The sequence below is a fragment of the Mustela putorius genome, unplaced genomic scaffold (genome assembly GCF_011764305.1).
Source record: "Mustela putorius furo isolate JIRA1106 unplaced genomic scaffold, ASM1176430v1.1 tig00000228_pilon_pilon_pilon, whole genome shotgun sequence".
In the NCBI taxonomy this organism is placed as follows: Eukaryota; Metazoa; Chordata; class Mammalia; order Carnivora; family Mustelidae; genus Mustela; species Mustela putorius.
This window is the reverse complement of record NW_025421322.1, coordinates 277,108-296,854: the sequence shown is the minus strand read 5'-3', so window position 1 is coordinate 296,854 and position 19,747 is coordinate 277,108. Positions and strand designations below refer to the sequence as shown.

General features: G+C 40.7%; 1 protein-coding gene across 3 annotated transcripts in view; it reads right to left on the bottom strand.

Moving 5' to 3' along the window:
* INTS8 (integrator complex subunit 8) overlaps nucleotides 1-8,683 on the bottom strand; it is a 54,033-nt gene extending 45,350 nt beyond the window's left edge. For all 3 annotated transcript variants that reach the window (XM_013064546.2, XM_004768544.3, XM_013064547.2), the window contains exons 1-7: nucleotides 8,381-8,683; nucleotides 6,908-7,082; nucleotides 4,554-4,694; nucleotides 3,967-4,038; nucleotides 2,970-3,021; nucleotides 1,926-2,108; nucleotides 342-449 (exon numbers count right to left, since the gene is read on the bottom strand). In XM_013064546.2, the coding sequence (XP_012920000.1) occupies nucleotides 342-449; nucleotides 1,926-2,108; nucleotides 2,970-3,021; nucleotides 3,967-4,038; nucleotides 4,554-4,694; nucleotides 6,908-7,082; nucleotides 8,381-8,510 (861 nt within the window). In that variant the 5' untranslated portion in view covers nucleotides 8,511-8,683. The remainder of the gene's footprint in view (nucleotides 1-341; nucleotides 450-1,925; nucleotides 2,109-2,969; nucleotides 3,022-3,966; nucleotides 4,039-4,553; nucleotides 4,695-6,907; nucleotides 7,083-8,380) is intronic.
* Nucleotides 8,684-19,747: the final 11,064 nt, after the last annotated feature.

Below are 19,747 nucleotides of genomic sequence, written 5' to 3'. Positions count from 1 at the left end.
TAGGGAAATGAAGTAAATCACAGCTCATCTATACAGCAGAAGAGAATACATTTAAGTATCTATCCAAAGACTTGGGCATGGTAAAAATATGGTAAATATAGTCAGTCTAAGCTTATCTGTATAAAAACAAAGAATGAAAATAGGAAGAAAATAAACTAAAATGACAATAGGGGTAATTTCTAAGCAGTAGTATTACAGATTTTCAAAATGTTTTCAGTATTTTTTAAAACTTACCAAATGTACTACAATGAACACTTGTTTTTATTATCATCAGAAAAAGCCAAAAAATAGATGGACTTTTTAAGGACTGATTATCTTGTGCCTGTTATCACTATACTTACCTCTGCAATTAGTTCTTTGGTTCTAAAAAACTTCTCTCTGGCATTTTCATAGACAGCTGAATTCGTAGAGCCCTGCTGGAAGTATGCTGCACCCAAATCATAACACACCTAAAATGGTGATGAAATTTGTTTAGTAATTTTCATTTTTAAGAGCTAACAAAACACAAAATTATGTTTATCTCAGCAAAACACAGGTACATATATTAAGAAAAAAAAAATTTCAGTGAGCAATGAAACAATGTTCTTAGTCACAAGCAACAGAATCCAGTGGACTGATTTAAGCAGAAAATAGATTTAACTCTTAAGATTTCAGATGACCTTTCGAATTACTGGGCCAAAGAATCAGGCTTGGAAAACAAAAGGGGCAAGGGAGGCAAGAAGCCAGATGAGAGCCCAAAGTGACCTAGTGAGCACTGCAGCCATCTCAACACTAGACTCCAAAGCTCTTACCACATGTGGCCACCAGCACTACACAGAGAGCAGCAAGGAGCTATACTCTTGCTAGGGCTGCCACTGGAAACTAGATGTTACTATCACCGTTGCTGCATCCACCATCATAATGAATTCTCTACCATCTCTACTTCTTTTATTTTTTTAAGACCTTATTTTAGAGCACGCCAGGAGTGTGCACAAGTGGGGGAAGGGGCAGAGGGAGAGAATGACCTAAGTCAAAACCAAGAGTTTGACTCTTAACTGAGCCACCCAGGCGGCCCAATTTCCACTCTCTTTAAAGTGGGGAAGAGCAACTAAATGGCCAGAGTGAAATAATAAGAAATTTCAACTATAAAAAATAGAAAAAAAAACCAACAGGGAAAGTACTAATAGAATCTGTTTATTTCTTCAAGAACCTTTAAAAATTTATGCCTAGATTCACCAAATGCAAAACTCAAAGACTCAGATTATTTAACCCAACCTGAACATTTTCTGAACAGGAACAAGACCCAGAAAGTGACAATGTCTGGTTACAGGCATATAACCAAGTACTGGCAGAGGCCAGGCTCAAATCCAGATCCCTACAGCTCCTTATATCCTGTTTCAAGTTTATTCTACACATCACTGACAAATCTGATTTTTTTTTAAGGTTTATTTGAAGGAGGGAGAGGGAATCTCAAGCAGACTCTGGGCTGAGCATGCTGTGGGGCTCAACCCACAACCTGGAGATCATGACCCAAGCAGAAACCGTAGGTCAGACACTCAACCAACTGAACCACTCAGGCACCCAGACAGATCTTTCTTTAAAAAGTCTTCAAATGGGGCACCTGGGTGGCTCAGTGGTTTAAGCCTCTGCCTTCAGCTCAGGTCATGATCCCAGGGTCCTGGGATGGAGCCCAGAACTGGGCTCCCTGCTCATCGGGAAATCTGCTTTGCCCTCTGCCTCTCCCATCTCCCCAAGGCTCCCCAGTTGTGCATGTGTTCATGCTCTCTCTAATAAAATCTTTCAAAAAATACATATGATGCAAAGTTTTAAACAACATCTTAAGTCAAAATCAGAGAGACAAAGGCAGAAATTAATAATGCTAGAATGATCTCACTTAAGGTCTCCCAAAAATTTGCCACGCATTGATTAAACACAGCTATAAATACCTGGCACTGCATTTCCTCGGTTCTGATTTTCAATCCAGCGGTAGAACTCTCTGTTTCTCCATTTACCATACCTGGCTCCACTGCCAATAAATCTAGTGTTCTCATCGTATGGACATAAAGATCCTTGTTTAATTTAAGGGCTGCCTCTAGCACCAAAATAGAATCAGAAGCTTGCTCTTTTAGCTACAAGAATTCAATAAAAGAACTATTAAAATACATAAATCACAGAAAATTAACCAAAATATATTTACAGGATACTCAGTAGCTTGTTGTACTAAGCTATTAAAAAATTTTTTTAACACAGGAGTGCAATTAGATCTGTTGAGATTATCTTAAATTTTTAAAAATACAGAAGTTCCTATTTTGAAATTAGAAAACATGAAATCGAAAAGATTTTTTTAATAGAAAATTGAAAGAAAAATGCTTTAAAAGTTTTGTTTCCACTGATTTATTCCAGAAATATTTGTATGCATCACTGATATCCATTTAGTAGGCACTAGTAACAAAAATAAAATAATGCAGTTTTCTTCTTCCACATTCAAAATATTACAGAGCATGTTAATTTTATACAGATATAGATACAGAAGGTATCTTATCCTCCCTGAGTATCTCTGGCACATTGTAAGTGCTAAAGAATTATAGAGATCACTTTTAAATTATGGTAACTCCCATATTTCTACTTTTATATTAACTAGATTTAAAAGTAACAGCTACATTTTCCTGACTGTAGAAGTAATTTTAAAATGTAAGTAATATGTGCTTATTATAGAATTCTGGGAAATATTAAATATAAAAATATCACTTAAGGAGTGATAATCTCAAGTATCATGACAATTTGACAAAAAAATGGTAAAGCACCACCATTAACACTGAAAAGCTATACAATTTACAATTATTACCAAACTATGTTCTAACAGTAAAAACCTAAATGTCATTGCTTCTAGACCTTGCCAATTCTCATATACTTAAGGTTATAAGCAGCATGTGAACATACTCTGCCATGCAACCCGGAAATATAAAAGTATAACTGATGCCAATACTTACTACTTTCAAAATATTTTCTGTTAGCTCTTTCTCCTGTTGCATCTGATTCATACTGAAAGAGAAAATGATTGAAAAGAATCAAATGTTACTCAAAGGACTATAAAGTCGAAGCGTCAGAGCGTTATTCAACGTGAGCTGGAATTGAAATAAAAATGTTTTTAATGCTGTTTCTTTTCATGCTTAAAGATAACTAAATAAATAAAAACTTGGGCGCCTGGGCAGTCAGTTGGTTAAGCATCCAACAACTTGATTTCTGTTCAAGTCATGATCTCAGGGTCCTGGGATCTGTCCCTGAGTCAAGCTCAGGGCTAAGCAGGGAGTCTGAAGAATCTCTACCTCCGCCCCTACCCCCACCTGCACACTCTAAAATAAATAAATCTTTTAAAAAATTAAACAAAAAAACCCATAAAAACTCAATTATGATGCTAATTTAACCATTATTTTCCCATGTGCTTTGTGTTTAAAAAAATAATAATTCTCAATTTAAAACTAAAACTTACTGGCCAGCAAAAGCTCATTTATATCAACTTAGAAACTATGCTCTCGAGCCACAAATTTGGGTAAACTACCTAAATTTTAAGTATTAGGTTTAAAACATACAGATAAATTCAGGTTATAAGCAGCATGTGAACTCCTATCAATTTTACATATTAAGATAATTTCTCTATGTACAGAACAAATACACCTTCACATAAATTTAATTATATAAAGAAATCTTAATACTCTGGAGCAGATGAGCTAACACCAAAGATGAAAGGCACAATTCACAAAGCGCCCTCCCCTACCATCTTTCTAGAGCTCTCTATTCTAGATGTCCAGAACCCTACCTGATTCTCTTACCCTTCCAACTCCTTCAAACCTACCTGGATGCAAGCCTTCTGCCCTCTGGTTCTACTCTACACCTTCTGTACCACGGGTTTTTAAAAATTTGCAAGAAAAAATTTTTTTTAACTCTGATGAAAAAAGTACCAACAAAGGGTCATATCTGCCAACTTACACACTTAACTGAGGAGGTCCAGGTTTTGCCTGTTTGACAGGAAAACTACTTTGAACAATTGTCCTAATTGCCCTGAAGAAAAGACAAAAAAAAGAAAATTTAATACGTTATAAATGTCATTTATTATTTCAAGTACTCCTTAGAACATTTGTATTATAAATTATCCTGTTTTAATTCAGATAAAAATTTCATAAATCATCCATATTTTTATCAGAATGCTCAACTATGCAGTCATCAATTTTCTCCACCACCAGACTCACAGTTTACAAGATCCTCTGAGAGACCTCTAGGTTATAGGGGACCCTTAAAAGCATACCCGAGGGGCACTTCAGTGGCTTAGTCAGTTGAGGGTCTGCCTTTGGCTCATGCCATGATCTGGGCCAGGGTCTTGGAGTCGAACCCCAATTCAGGCTCCCTGCTCAGTGGGGAGTCTGTTACTTCCTCTGCCGCCTCCCCACTCCTCAGCCTGTGCTCTCTCTGATAAATAAAAAAAATCTTAAAAAAATAAAAAAAGGCATACCCTTGAAGGCCAGAGTGCAATTAAAAAGAGGCTGTCCAACATATTTTAGGTCTATGAAAAAATTTACCATCTGTTGTAGAGAAGGATAGCCATGGCTGTGGTTGGAGGTAAAGTGGCCAGATCCATGTCCACATGCTTTGTCCCAGGAGGAACTTTACTGATGCACAGCAATTCATTTAGTAGCATATTCAATACCGGAACAGACAAACTTAAAAGAAAGAAGTAAAAGGTTAATGTTTGCATAAGAGGCATAAAATGCACAATTCAGTATTTTCACAGAACATAATCAAAATGCTAAAGGACTAAATCCACAGGGCCATTTTATTCACCTGTCTCAACAACACAGAAATACTAAATTTCAAAATATTTTTAAAATCTCATTATGAAAGCAATTTAAACATACACAAAAGTATAAGAATATAACGAACCAATATGTGCCATCATCCAGTTTCAACAATTATCAGCTGATGGCTAATCTGGTCTCATCTCTATTCCTACTTCCCTTCACTATTGTGAAGCAAATTTTTAACATTAAATCATGTCTTCCACGAGTGTTTCAGAACAGATCTCCAAAAAACTAACTGAACGGGGGGGGGGGGGGGGTTAGGCGGTGCCTGGCTGGCTTAGTTAGAAGAGCATGTGACTCTTGGTCTTGGGTTCATGAGTTTGAGCCCCACCTTTATGCAGAGAGGACTTAAATAAAACTTCAAAAAATTAACATAGCCACAGTATTAATTTCACATCTAAAAAGAATTCAGTTGCTTATCAAATATTCCATCAGTGTTCAATTTCCACCTGTATCATATACATCATACTTTCTTTGAACACATCACTATCTCTTGATACACCTCCAGCCTATTAATGGACAGGCTCTTCCTCAGATTAAAGAATTCTTTCCTTTAATTCTAATGCTTAATGCTGCAGAAGGGTGGTGAAAAAGTGTTTAAAGACTACCAATGAGAGCATAAACTAGTACAACTCTTTTGAAATGCAACCCGCCACTACCCATCATGGGATTTAAAAATGTTTATACCACCTTAGTCAGCAATTTAATAATCTGTACTAAGGACATAACCAAAAACTCAGATAAAATTTAAGGACAAAGATATTTAAGGCTCTGACTTATTAGAGTGAAAATGTAGAAATAAACTAAGTATCAACAGAAGAACAGTTAATAAATTCTCCACATGATTGGAATTATCTCCAACAAACCAAAATGGGGAAATGTTCATGATACTGTTATTTGGGGAAAAAAGAAGGGGCACTGGAGTGGCAGAGTCAGTTGGGCATCTGACTCTTGGTTTTCAGCTCAGGTCATGATCTCAGGGTTGTGGGATCTGGCTCCGAGCTCAACGGGGAGTCTGCTTGAGATTCTCTCCCTCCTGCCCACTAATTCCCTCTCTAAAATAAATAAACATATAGATACACACATATATTTTAAAGATTTTATTTATTGATTTGACAGAGAGCACAAGTAGGCAGAGTGGCAGAGGGAGAGAAGAAGCAGGTTCTCCACTGAGCAAGGAGCCCAGTTCGGGGCTGGATCCTACAACTCTGGGATCATGACCTGAGCCAAAGGCAGCCACTTAACCAACTGAGCCACCCAGGCACCCCTAAAATAAATCTTTAAATTAAAAAAAAAAATCTTTAAATAAACAATAAATATATGTATATATATATATATATACACACACATACATACATGTATATGTATATGGAGAGGGGTGCCTGGCTGGTTCAGTCAGTAGAAGAGCCAACTCTTGATCTTGGGAGTCATGAGTTTGAGCCCCATGTTGGGTATAAAAATTACTTAAAAAAAATTGGGAGAAAAACAACAAAAGTTACACAAAAATGTTAGAAGTACTTGTCTCCCCTCCACTAGTTTTTGAATTTTACAAAGTACTTTCTCTTTAAATTGTGAGAAAAAGAGGACGAAAACAAGTTGTTTTCTAAGCATAGCCTTAACAGTACTTATTGTTAAAATACAGGCATTGACTCGAAGATATTTTAATAGTTTGGGACCTAGTGAGTGATTTATGACCAGTAAAAAATAACTGATTTATTTAAAAGCAAATCATCTATATCACAGAATGACTATCATTAATTTTCATTAATTTTCTTCAGATACGTAAAAATAGACTGAAACATTTAAAACCGTTTAGGTGTGGATTTTCCCTAGTCATCGTATCAAATAATAAGGATAAACTAAGTCACTATGGGTAAGTTTATACTTCAAAAGTGATTTAAATTCATCTAACATTCAAATATTTTATACCTTTTGAAAAAAAGTTGCATATTTTACCAAGAAAATACAGAAAAATAATATGCATTTTAAGGGCTGGTTATCATAAGCATACACAGAAATAACCCAAAATATCTAAATAGTACTTCAAAAACAGATTCCTTTTAAATATTGTATACCTTTTCTCTAATATGTCTAAATCCCACTTCAAATGTGCAGCAACTTTAAGAGCAAGCAGTTTTAAAATGCGATTTCTCTTGTTATCGGGTGGAGGTTGCACCTGGTTTTGCTCATTCACTGAAGGTTTGGAAGCCTGTTCCAAAAACTGAACAATAAGTTGAACTGGTGCAGGATCTAGGATGTAAAAAAAAAAAAAAAAAAATCTTATATTTAAGTTTTAATTATGAAGATGCAAATGGTTTCCCTGTACTAGCTTTTGGCTACAAAAAGAACCTCAACAGCTGTGTACTTATAATAACTAAGGAATATGATTTCTAAGAAGTATGCTTGGGGATTACAGCGGAGATCAGAAAGGGCGGTAAGGAGAAAGTGTAGGAGACTAGTGCAGAAGAAAACACCTGCAGAGTAAGAACATAATGGTTATAGGTCTCCAGTGTTAATTACAGGAAAGCCATGTCATCTTTAGAACTGTTTTAACAATTAGTGCGACCTGCATCAGGTTACCTCTCTGCACCTGTTTCCATCAATGCAAAACAGAAGACACCTGAGATTATGAAGGCTGAATTACATAAGATAACAAGTGAGAAGCATTAAGCCTGGCACCCAGAAAGCACTCAGTAAGTGTATGAAAAGCAAAAAATTAAAATATGACACAGGCAGTAAAACTGCCGGAGTGAAACCACTAACTTCTGGCAGAGTTGTCTCTATAATGAAGCTGATGTAGACTGAGCAAGTTACATCTTTACGAACTTTAGGAGCCAAATACTATTCAAGAAACTTTCCTTTTCACGCCAGTACCTTTTTCCAGACACGCCTGGAGGGTTTCCTCCTTCCCTAACAGCACTCATTAACTGGGATATTAATCCTGATCATCATCATTAAACAACCATGTTACAACTGTACAGCATTTCCTACTCTTGGGAGATTTTCTCATTTTACTTCACAGCCCAACTGCGGAATATACAAATATATGGGTATCTATATTGTATGTGTGTGTGTGTGTGTGTGTAGATGTATACATAATCGGTAAAATCCCCTCGTTGAGAAACAAAACATTTGAATAGGGACCTAAAATACAACGAATCAGCGTCAGGAGCAGCACCCGAACAGCAATTTCTCGCCCGCTCCAGACTGATGCCAGGCCGGCGTTCCGCAGGGGGGTGTCAGAGCCAGCCTCCCCAGCCCACGCAATCCTACACGACCAGGTCGAAGATGCTAAAACCGCAAACAGTAAAAGGGCCAAGGGCGCGAGAGGCAGGAGGGCCTCGGTTTTGCGTTTCCAAGCCCCCCACGGCAGCGCCCCGGCTCTGGGATGCTGAATGCTTGGCGAGGGGGCCGGGCCACAGCTCCACACGGGTTCGCGCCTCCCGGGCCCGCAGCTTCGTGGCCGAGGAGAGGCGGGTCCTGAGAGCCAGGCGGGCGGCGGCCGCGGGCGGGTCCCCGTGCCCTCGGGGTGCAGGCGCCGCGCTTACCCGGGCAGGGCTTGCGCAGATGTTTCTCCAACAGCGACTCCTCCAGCAGGAACTCGAACCAGCTGGTCTGCGGCGGGGTGCAGGGCCGGCTGGAGGTGGCCGCTTCCCGGTCCGCCGCCTCCGCGCTCATCCTGCCCCCGCCGCCGCTACCCCCAGGGACGCTTCCCGGCTCCAACCTGACACTCGGACGCGTGCCTCTGGCCTGTGATCTACGGAACGTCCCGGGGCGAGGCCACACTCACTACGTCCTGGAAACCCACACAACTCAAAATGGCGACGCGGCCCAGCAGGAGCTGAGGCGCTTAAGCCCGCCTCCTTGCGCCACCGCCGCGCCATCGGGCCAATCGCTGTTCGACTTGTCGAGATGGGGCGGGGCCAGCCCTTAGATCACGCCTCCTCCCCGGTTGCCATAGAAGACGACTGGCAAAGAAGCTGGGTCGCAGGTGGGCTTTTCCCCTTTCTTGGGAGATGACCAGCAAGAAAATGGAACAGCCTCATTCAGGATTTCAGCGGGCGTCAATGTCCTCAAAAGACAGCGAAGACTACGCGTGTAAACTGTGATCCAGGCAAATCTTGTCTTCGGTGCCTTCAATTTCCCCTTTTCCATTTCCTAGATTTCCTCCCACTTAGGTGCGCTCAGTGGAGGCGCCCTCCTGGCTTGGGCACTAGCGTCCCTGACCACCCTTCCCCGAAAGATAACAGAATGATGCCCCACAGTGAGATCCAGCTTTTCTGTTACTTCTCAGGACTAGCTCTCAATATTTAGCGCTCAATTAATCCTTTTGATATCCCAGCTAGAGGTATTGTTAATCCCATTTTACATTTACCGCCATTCTGTAATGTGTTTTTTTTTTTTTTAAAGATTTTATTTATTTACTTGAGAGAGAGAGACAGTGAGAGAGAGCATTAATGAGGAGAAGGTCAGAGAGAGAAGCAGACTCCCCATGGAGCTGGGAGCCTGATGTGGGACTCGATCCCGGGACTCCAGGATCATGACCTGGGCCGAAGGCAGTCGTCCAACCAACTGAGCCACCCAGGCGTCCCTGTAATGTGTTTTTTAATTAGTAATTAAAATCTGGGAAAGTGTATTCATAGATCATGCACACGCTCTGTGTCAAGAGTGCAAACTCGTCTAGGTTAAGCTGTTTAACCTCTCTGAACTTTAGTTACCATATTTGTACCTAATCTTAGGGTTGATAAGAGAATTCAAAGCAGAGCTTGAGATAACACAGGTAAGCTCGATAATCAGGTAAATGAGATAATGCAGGTGAGCTTTTTAAGATTTTATTTATGAGAGAGAGAACACAAGGAGGGGAAGGACAGAGGGAGAAGCAGCCTCTCCAATGAGCAGGGATCCCCGCAAGGGTCTCCATCCCAGGATGGATCATGCCCTGAGTCCAAGGCACAAGCTTAACCAACTAAGCTATCCTGGTGCCCCCAGTTAGGTTTTTTGAACAAGGCCTGACATTTAGAACGTGCATGTTACCTGATCTCATATAGTGCTTTTTTTTTTGCATATTATTTTCATACACATGAGTCTAATTTTCTCCTATTAACAAACTCATTATACACCTTTTAACCAATAAAGAAACTGAGGTTCCAGAGTTATTTGCCCAAGATTTCCCAACAAAGAAGGGGCTGAGCCATGACTTTGGTGAACTTTCAGCTGGATCCAGGCTGCTTCCAACATGGGATAAACAAAGATCAGTTGCTTATGGTCTTTTCCAGAATGAAGAAGGAGGGCATTCATAAGTTTTAAGAAAAATAAATGGAAGTAACTCCTTCGTAAGTGAAAGTGAATCAAATACTTCAGTGGCAATCCTTGCCCTTTTCTTTTCTTCCTTCCCAATCTTTCTGGGAAAGCAGCTCTGTGCTGCTTCTCCTCTTTCATTTTAGTGATCCCTGGGGTCCCATTCCTTGTCCTCTTCTCACTATAAAAACCATCACTGGGTCACTATCCCTCAAATAGTGCAATTCTATTCCAGGCTCTAAAGAAATCATTCATGTATTAGACTAATAAAACCATGAGGACTAAATTAATAAAATACAAGCAGGGAGATTAAACAGTCATTTTCATGGAAAATTTGGCATGTTTTACTCACCAGTTAGGCATAAAAAGGTCAGGCAAGAAAGGACAGATCCCATATTCCTGACTCCATTGATAATGGTAGCTGACCTGTGTCTTCATCCTTTATCAGTATAGTGAATAGCTAAGAGAAAGTTTGAAATTCATGCTGAAAATGTTTGACTATGCACCTCCCATTAGGTGTCAGAATGGAAATGTCCAGACGGTGCTAACTTTTGGACACATGATTTGTATGCAGGAAAAAAAAATTTAATAATAGTAGCCAATGCTCATTTGTGAACTCACTGTGGCGTGGATTTAAGCACATGGATTCATGCATTGTCTTAGTCCATTCAGGCTGCTAAACAAGATACCATAAACTGTGGGGCGCCTGGCGGGCTCAGTCGTTAAGCTGCTGCTTTCAGCTCAGGTCATGACCCTAGGGTTCCTGGGATAGAGCCCTGCATCTGGCCCCCCCTTCAGTGGGAAGCCTGCTTCTCCCTCTCCCACTCCCTCTGCTTCTGTTCCCTCTCTCGCTGTGTCTCTCTCTGTCAAATAAATAAAATCTTAAAAAATAAAAAAAATAAAAATTAAAAATAAAAAGATATCATAAACTGAAGGCCTTTTAAACAACAGAAATGTATTTCTCACGGTTCTAGAGGCTCAGAGTCCAAGATCAGGGTTGCTAACATGGTTGCATTCTAGTAACAGCTCTTCTGGGGGGCAGACTGCCAACTTCTCATTGTCTCCTCAACTGACAATGCAGAAAGGAAGCCAATTCTTTCCTAAGGACATTAATCCTATCCAAGAAGTCTCCACCATTATGAACTCCTCTAGTCCTAATTACTTCCCAAAGGTCCTGCCTATTAATACCATCAGGTTAGGTGGTAGAGTTTCAACATTTCAACATATAAATCCGATGAGCACAAGCATTCAATCCATAACATGCATATTATCTCATTCAAGCCCTATGAGGTGGGTTTCACTATTATCTTCATTTTCAGGTGTTAAAACGGGCACAGAGAAATTTTTAAAACAACTATTAAGTGCCAGATGCTAAGCATGAATTTAAGCAGCATCATGGCAGAGATTAAAATCTTACCCTATGCACTATGTGTCTCTTTAATAAGAAAGGACCAAACAAAACAAAACAGTCCAATAGAAAACTGGGCTGTCAAGAAAATACAATCTACAAAAGAAGATATCTGAATCCAAGTAAAACACTGAAGAAAATATTAGGCTCAATAAACAATGAGCAGGGTTTGAAAAGTACAATTAACAGGACTGCAGATTCCAAATTGTAACTAACCTTTAAAAAAAAAAAAACTTTCTTTGAGTTTTGGTGTAGTATCAAAGAAAAAATCCACAATTATCTAAAAAGACTTAAAATACTTCTTTTTCTTTTTCTTTTCTTTAAGCTCTGAATCCAACATGGGTCTTGAATTTACATGTTATACCAACAAAGACAACAAAAGCACCCCAAAATAATCCTTTTTACAACTACGTATCTATGTGAAGCTGGATTTTCTTTGTATATTTTTACCAAAAGGATGTATAGTATTCGAAAACAGAAGCAGATATGAGAACCCACTGTCTTCTGTTAGTTATACATGAAAGAGATTTGCAAGAATGTAAAACAAAGCCATCTCCTTATCAGTTTTAAATGAAAATAAGTCATTTCACATAAAAATTATGTCAACATATAACAGGCTTGTGATTTGTATTATTTTTATTTATTTAATTCCAGTTAACATACAGTGTTATATTAGTTTCAGGCATGCAATGTAGTGATTCAACAGATTTTTAAAATCTTATTTAATTTTTTTTTTGGTTAAGATTTTAATTTATTTGACAGAGAGAGACACAGCGAGAGGAAACACAAGCTGGGGGAGTGGGAGAGAGAGAAGCAGGCTCCCCAATCGCCCAGCAGGGAGCCCCATGCAGGGCTGGATCCCAGGACCTCGGGATCATTACCCCAGTGGAAGGCAGACAGATACTTAACGATTGCCCAGATTTTTATTTTATTTTTTTTTTTAAGATTTTATTTATTTATTTGAGAGAGAGACAGTGAGAGAGAACATGAGCGAGGAGGTCAGAGGGAGAAGCAGACTCCCCATCGAGCTGGGAGCCCGATGTGGGACTCGATCCCGGGACTCCAGGATCATGACCTGAGCTGAAGGCAGTCGTCCAACCAACTGAGCCACCCAGGCGCCCAACCCAGATTTTTATTTTTAAATGAGTTTAGTATCCCCAGCTCCACTGGGCCACTCCACCATTTTAGATTGTATGGATTTCTAGAATGTTCTAAGCCCAGCCTTGTTGCCTAGATTCATGAAGTTTTTAAATGAATTAAATATTTTTTTAAATTTCTGTTTTAATTTTTAATATGGTAAATATCAATAAACATAAATAGCAAATAAAGACCTTATTTATTACTTACTAACCAGGCAGAGTATTTTATTTATTTATATATTATATATATAATACATATATTTATATATATTATATAATATATATTATATAATATATATTTATATACTATTTATGCACAGAACAGTGCAGAGTATTTTATTACACACGCCATGAGTTAAGCCTCATAACAACCCCACAATAAATAGGTACCATTCGCTGTATTATGCCATCTTATAGATGAGAAATCTGACTCTCAGGGGAGTTAAGTGACTTGCCCAGTATCACACACCTAGTTAGTAGAAAATAGGGAGTTGAGTCTGTTTGATGCCAGAGCCCAAACTCACCACTCCACCAAGAAGATACCTTGCTGTTGATTTTTTAGTTTGCTTTTTAAATAGTGATAAACCTACAAAAAAGGTTGTAAGAATCATATAAGGAACTTTTTTTTTTTAAGATTTTATTTATTTGAGAGAAAGAGAGAAGTGAATGAGCAGCGAGAAGGGCAGAGGGAGAAGGAGATGCAGCCTCCCCACTGAGCAGGGATCCTGACTCAGGGCTCGATCCCAGGACCCTGAGGATCATGACCTGAGCTGAAGGCAGTCACTCAACGGACTGAGCCATCCAGGTGTCGCCATATAAAGAACTCTTACAACCACTTCACCCAGATGTCTCGATTGTTAATACTTCACCGCATTTCCTCCATCGCCCTCTCTCTGCAACTCTCTATGTATCATTCTGCTTCTTTAGATGCCAACAGGGTCACCAACTCATCCGGGTATGGCCAGGCCCCAGCACCTCCCTATTCCCCTTCTGGGCAAACCCTAACCTCAGGCACGCTGCCCATGCAACAGCAACCCCTCATTTTGCTCCCAGTTGTTTGGGTGCTGGCGGCTGTCATCTCTACTTGGAGAAAGTAGATGGGAAGTGAAAGGAAGATAGGAAGAGAAGACTGTAGTCAATTATTAATTCATCAAGTGGCCTGGAAGGTGCCAGAGTGCTAAACTTTAGAATGAGGGAAAATCACAGATTAGGTGATTCCAGATTTAATACTATCATAAGAATAAGTGAAATTCTAGCAAACATTTTTACAATGGCGATATGTAATTAACAGAACATCTTGCAAGGTTCATATGCCGTGTATGTGCAACAATTATTCAAGCTACAGTGGAAAAAATGCAAAGAAGTATTATTACTGTTTTTTAATATTTTAAAGATTTTATTTATTTATTTGAGAGAGAGAGAGACCAGGAGAAGAAGCAGAGGGGGAAGGATAAGGGGAAAGAATCTCAAGCGGACTAAGAGCCCAAAATGAGGCTGGATCCCACCATCCCGAGATCAGGACCTGAGCAGAAACTGACTAGAGTCAGATGCTCAACCGACTGAGCCACCCGAGAGCCTCAACATATTATTACTGTTTTTCTATTTAAAGATTTTATTTATTTATTTGACAGAGACATAGTGAGAGAGGGGACCACAGGCAGGGAGAGTGGGAGAAAGAGAAGCCGGCTTCCTGCAGAGCAGGGAACATGACCTGGAGCTTGATCCCAGGACTCGGATCATGACCTGAGCCCAAGGCAGACGCTTAATGACTGAGCCACCCAGGAGCCCCAAGGTGTTGTTGGTTTTTTTTTTTTTTTTTTAAGATTTTATTTGTTTATTTGACAGACAGAGATCACAAGTAGGCAGAGAGGCAGGCAGAGAGAGAGAGGGGGAATCAGGCTCCACGCTGAGCAGAGAGCCCGATGTGGAACTCGATCCCAGGACCCTGAGATCATGACCTGAGCTGAAGGAAGAGGCTTTAACCCACTGAGCCACCCAGGCGCCCCTGTTTTGTTTTGTTTTTTAAGTAAATTCATTACTATTCAATTATGAATAGATAATTTAAAACTTTTTTCAGTAAGTATTTTAGGAGTGAGGTCCCTCGCAGCCTCAGTCCATGGAGCATGCGACTTTTGATCTCTGGGTTGTGAGTTCCAGCCCCAAGCTGGGCATAGAGCTTACTTAAAATAATAATAATAATAATAATAATAATTACTATATTAAAATATTAATAAAATAAAATAGTAATATTATTTCAACGAATTGGTAAGTTGATTAATAAATTAAAATTAATGAAAGAAAATGATTATTATTATTTATTTATAATTACTAATAATTATTATTATTAACATTGGCGGGGTTAAGTACTATATTGATGTTACACTGCCATCTTGTGGCCATGGCCGGTAGTGTCCATATCTACCAGTTGGAAGAAGGACTATGACATGAGGCTTATGATTGGAAGTTACCTATTCTTTACATAAGCTATCCAGCTACATCTAACTGAATCACATCTTCACAGGGAATTCCAAAAACAGATCTTTCAGGACACCTGGGTGGCTCAGACGGTTGAGCGTCTGCCTTTGGCTCAGGTCATGATACCAGGGTCCACAAATCGAGTTCCACATCTGGCTTCTCGCTGAGTGGGAGCTTGCTTCTCCTATCTCCGTCACCCTCTCCCTGCTGCTCCTCTCTCTCACAAATAAATAAATAAGATTTTAAAAACAAAACAGATCTTTCAAGAAAGATAATGACTCCTGTAGCTATCAGACTTAACTTCCTGGGGCATCTGGCTGGCTCAAGCCAGTAAAGCATGCTAACTCCTGATCTCAGGGTCATGAGTTTGAGCTTCATGTTGGGTGTAGAGTTTACTGAAAAATAATAATAATAACAATAAAGATACTTCCAACCTTTAAAAAAAAATTACTTCCTTACACATATATTTCATTTCTCCAGGGCCTTCCCTTGACTCCTTGAACTGGTAGGCACCCTGTTATATTATGCCATAGCACTCAGCATCAGCATCCAGGCCCTCACCTCATCTGCTTGCAATTAATTAGCAGCCTAACTTCCCTGCTAGACTCTAAGCTCTTAGGTGTGTGGTGGGGAGGAGCAGGATAGTGGTTGTATTGTTTACCTAGTACAGTCCTTGGTACATAAGAGGCACCCAATAAATATTTGCTAACTCAATAAATTGTTTGATTGAACATGTAGTACCTACATGCAAACAGTAGAAACCAGAGCTACAAACCTTAATCTCTCCTTTATCTGACCTACACCTTTGCTAAATTGCTCCTAAAACAATGCACTGATGTGTTCTAGGCTTTACAACCAGCAATGAACTTAAAGCTCATATATGGCGGTGTTCATGTCATAAACTTCTGTCTTTGTATTACTCCTACGTAATTTCTAGTCGAATGGATAGCTGCCTGTGGGCCCTGTTTACTTAAGAAAGGGAACAGGCATATGCTGCTGGCCACAACGAAGCCAGAGCTGAGTCCCCAAGGTCTTTCTGCCTTCACCTGGCCTGCTTCTCCCTCTCCCACTCCCCCTGCTTGTGTTCCTTCTCTCGCTGTGTCTCTGTCAAATAAACAAATAAAATCTTTTAAAAAACAACAACAAAACCAGTCCTTCACTGCAGATGGTTTGAGAAGCACTGTGCCAGCTCACATGAAAGGTATTCTCGGCCACAGTTAACAAGCTCGAGGTTCAGCTGTGGCCAATAAACAACAAAATCCACAAAGGACCTCTATGGAAGAAAAGTAATTCAGTTTGTTATTCCGGCCAACCTAGAACGGACACTGTTCCTTCAGACACTTCTCTACGTATGGTCTTTCTACTTTTTAAAAAAATATTTTACTGGGACGCCTGAGCGGCTCAGTGGGTTAAGCCTCTGCCTTCAGATCAGGTCATGATCTCAGGGCCTGGGATCGAGTCCCGCATCGGGCTCTCTGCTCGGAAGCAGGGAGCCTGCTTTCCCCTCTGTCTCTCTGCCTGCCTCTCTGCCTACTTGTCATCCCTCTCTCTCTCTGTCAAATTAAAAAAAAAAAAAAATCTTAAAAAAAATATTTTACTAATATTTTCAATTTTTTAATTTTTTAAAATATTTATTTGACAGAGAGAGATCACAAGTTGACAGAGAGGCAGGCGAGGGGGGTGGCGGGAAGGCTCGCCACTGAGCAGAGAGCACTGAGCCACCCAGGTGCCCCGATTTTTCTACTTTTTAAAGCAAGCTCTGCTCTTTCGACCACTTCTTTGGGAGCCACATTGCCTGGGGCTGGAGGCAGGGTTAGCAGGGCAGTGGGAAAGAAGAGACCTCTGCGCCTGAAGCTGGAGCTTTCTCCACAAGGCCGCACGGGGAAGGGGATTTGGTGGGGCCCACTGAGGCACAGCAGCTTGTGTGACGTCCGCCCGCCCATGGCGACAGCAAACCTCAAATTCTTCCATGGAGCTGCCCACCAATCCTGCAACCTAGGTGACAGGAGAAAAACATGGGACTAGAGAGGAGGAGCCACCAGCCAGCCTGTCACAGGGAACGGGAAACCTACATGCTAGAATGACGCCAGCCCAGTGGCACTATCACCAAGAGCCACGTGCCCTGGGCAAACATGCAGGGAGCCCAGCTCTTGGCTCCAACTAGGAATGAAGCCCTCGCTCTTTTGGTGGCTTCATCTGTGCTGAGAAGGGAAGGGGTCATTTCTGGGATGCCTCTACTGGGACAGCTGCAGTGGTGGACTGCCTCCCGAGAGCTCCCAGGAGAGCAGGAACCATGGGCTCCTCAAAGGCAGACAGCCCACTGGCTCTGCCCGAAGGCGATGACTTCTGCCACCTGCCTTCCATGGACACCCTACGAGGCTCAGAGACTAATGCCAGCTTGTGGAGGGCATTGAACCTGATGGATCGTAAGGAGTAGGGCTTGGAAGCAGTCATCTGTAGACAGAAGAAGCGGGTCCACAGAGGTAAAAGAAAGGAGCAGACACGCTAAGAGAAGCAGGGACCAAGTTTAGCTCCAGTGAGACAGAGTGGCTAACTGCTCGAAGATTTTTTTTTTTAAGTTTATTTAAATAATGTCTACACCCAACATGGGGCTTGAACTCATGATCCCAGGATCAAGAATCACCTTCTCTTCCAAGTGACCCAGCCAGGAGCCCCTTGAAGATTTTTTTAGTATCTGTTTCAGGCCTGTTGCTGAGCACAGAATTAGAGATTCTAAGCAGCATTGTTCCTATCCCAAGTTTCCTGTTTTCAGATTCCTGGAGATTTGTTTCTGTCCATGACCATGACCATTTCTGTTCTTTATAATCCCTAAAACTTGGCGTACCTCACTGTTGCCAACCGCCAGCATGGGAAACTGCCTCACAAGAACACTTTGTCCCTGTAATATGTCAGTCATCCATTTCCACAAGGGGTTCATTGCACAATGCTGCACGCCACAGTGCCCCTCAGCACAACATGTCCCAGCCCATGGGCTGGATGGTCTTGCCTCTGAGGACTGAAAAGAAACATTTCTGGCTTTCGAGAGTCTATTTTTTCACTGAACACAAGGCTCGTCTTATTGCCACAACATAATTTCGGTTTCTAAATGATTATATGTTGAACTTAATTAGATAGTATTAACATTACAACAACAAAATTCCTGTAGAAATTCCTAGAACAACATAGTGAAGTGCCTAATTTTTTTTTTATTAAAGCTTTTATTTATTTATTTGACGGAGGGAGAGAGATCATAAGTAGGCAGAGCAGCTGGCAGAGAGAGAGGGGGGAAGCAGGCTCCCTCCTGAGCAGAGAGCCTGATGCGGGACTTGACCCCAGGACCCTGAGATCACAACCTAAGCCAAAGGCAGCAGCCTAACCCACTGAGCCATCCAGGTGCCCCAAGGAGTGCCTAATCTTGACCAAGTGAATATTCACAGTACAGGGCGCCTGGGTGGCTCAGTGGGTTAAGCCGCTGCCTTCGGCTCAGGTCATGATCTCAGGGTCCTGGGATCGAGTCCCACATCGGGCTCTCTGCTCAGCAGGGAGCCTGTTTCCTCCTCTCTCTCTCTGCCTGCCTCTCTGCCTACTTGTGATCTCTCTCTGTCAAATAAATAAATAAAATCTTTAAAAAAAAAAAAAGAAAAGAAAATTCACAGTACAATTTACAATTCTACCATAGAAAGAGAAAGACATATATTTTTTAAAGGATTTATTTGAGAAAAAAAAATTATTTGCGAGAGAAAGAGGAAGAGAGAGCACAAGTAGGGGGGTGGTGAGGACAGGGTGGTGAGAAGGAGAACCAGACTCCCCGCTAAGCATGGAGTCCAATGTGGGGCTCAATCCCAGGACCCTGGGATCATGACCTGAGCTGAAGGCAGGTTAACGACTGAGCCACCTAGGTGTCCTTAATGGGCATTTTCAAATATTTATAACTATAGCAAATTGTACAGTTTTATTCTTCTAAAATGTTTATACTGTTTTGTTGCTTTTTAAATTACATAATCAATCCATGTTTATGAAATTAAACTTAGGAAATACAAAAAGAATAAATTACAAATTGCCAATAATTCTACCACCCTACCATTATCAATATTTTGGTATATAAGCATTCTTTGCTTTGTATAGTAGTGAAGAACCATAGACATGACCATGCAAGCTGAAATGATGCAAAAATGATCTCAATCATCTATAGAAACTGTTAATATTGTTCCATGTGCACTGAAGAGCTGACAGTGAAGTTTGTACTTTCTGTGAGTACAGTTACTGTACGATGGTAACTGAAATTTGAACTGTGCTGCTGGAGGACTGCTGTTAACTAAACCATGGTAGCTGACATCAGTGTATGTCGAAGCAAGGAAAGCCTACATACCCTTCCGGTCTTTTTTCTATTCAACCGTCTGCATAATTTTTAAAAACTGGATCATCCTTGCGGCATATATAATAAACTGGCTTATCACCACTCATCCCAGTGGCTTCTTTTCTGCAGGAAAGCTGAAGTCTACATTCTCCGATTCCCATCTAGGGCTCTGCATGTGACTTAAGGTAGTAAGATTTGTTCTAAGTAGGTTCAGGGTGTGATTCTTGTTTTTCCTAGC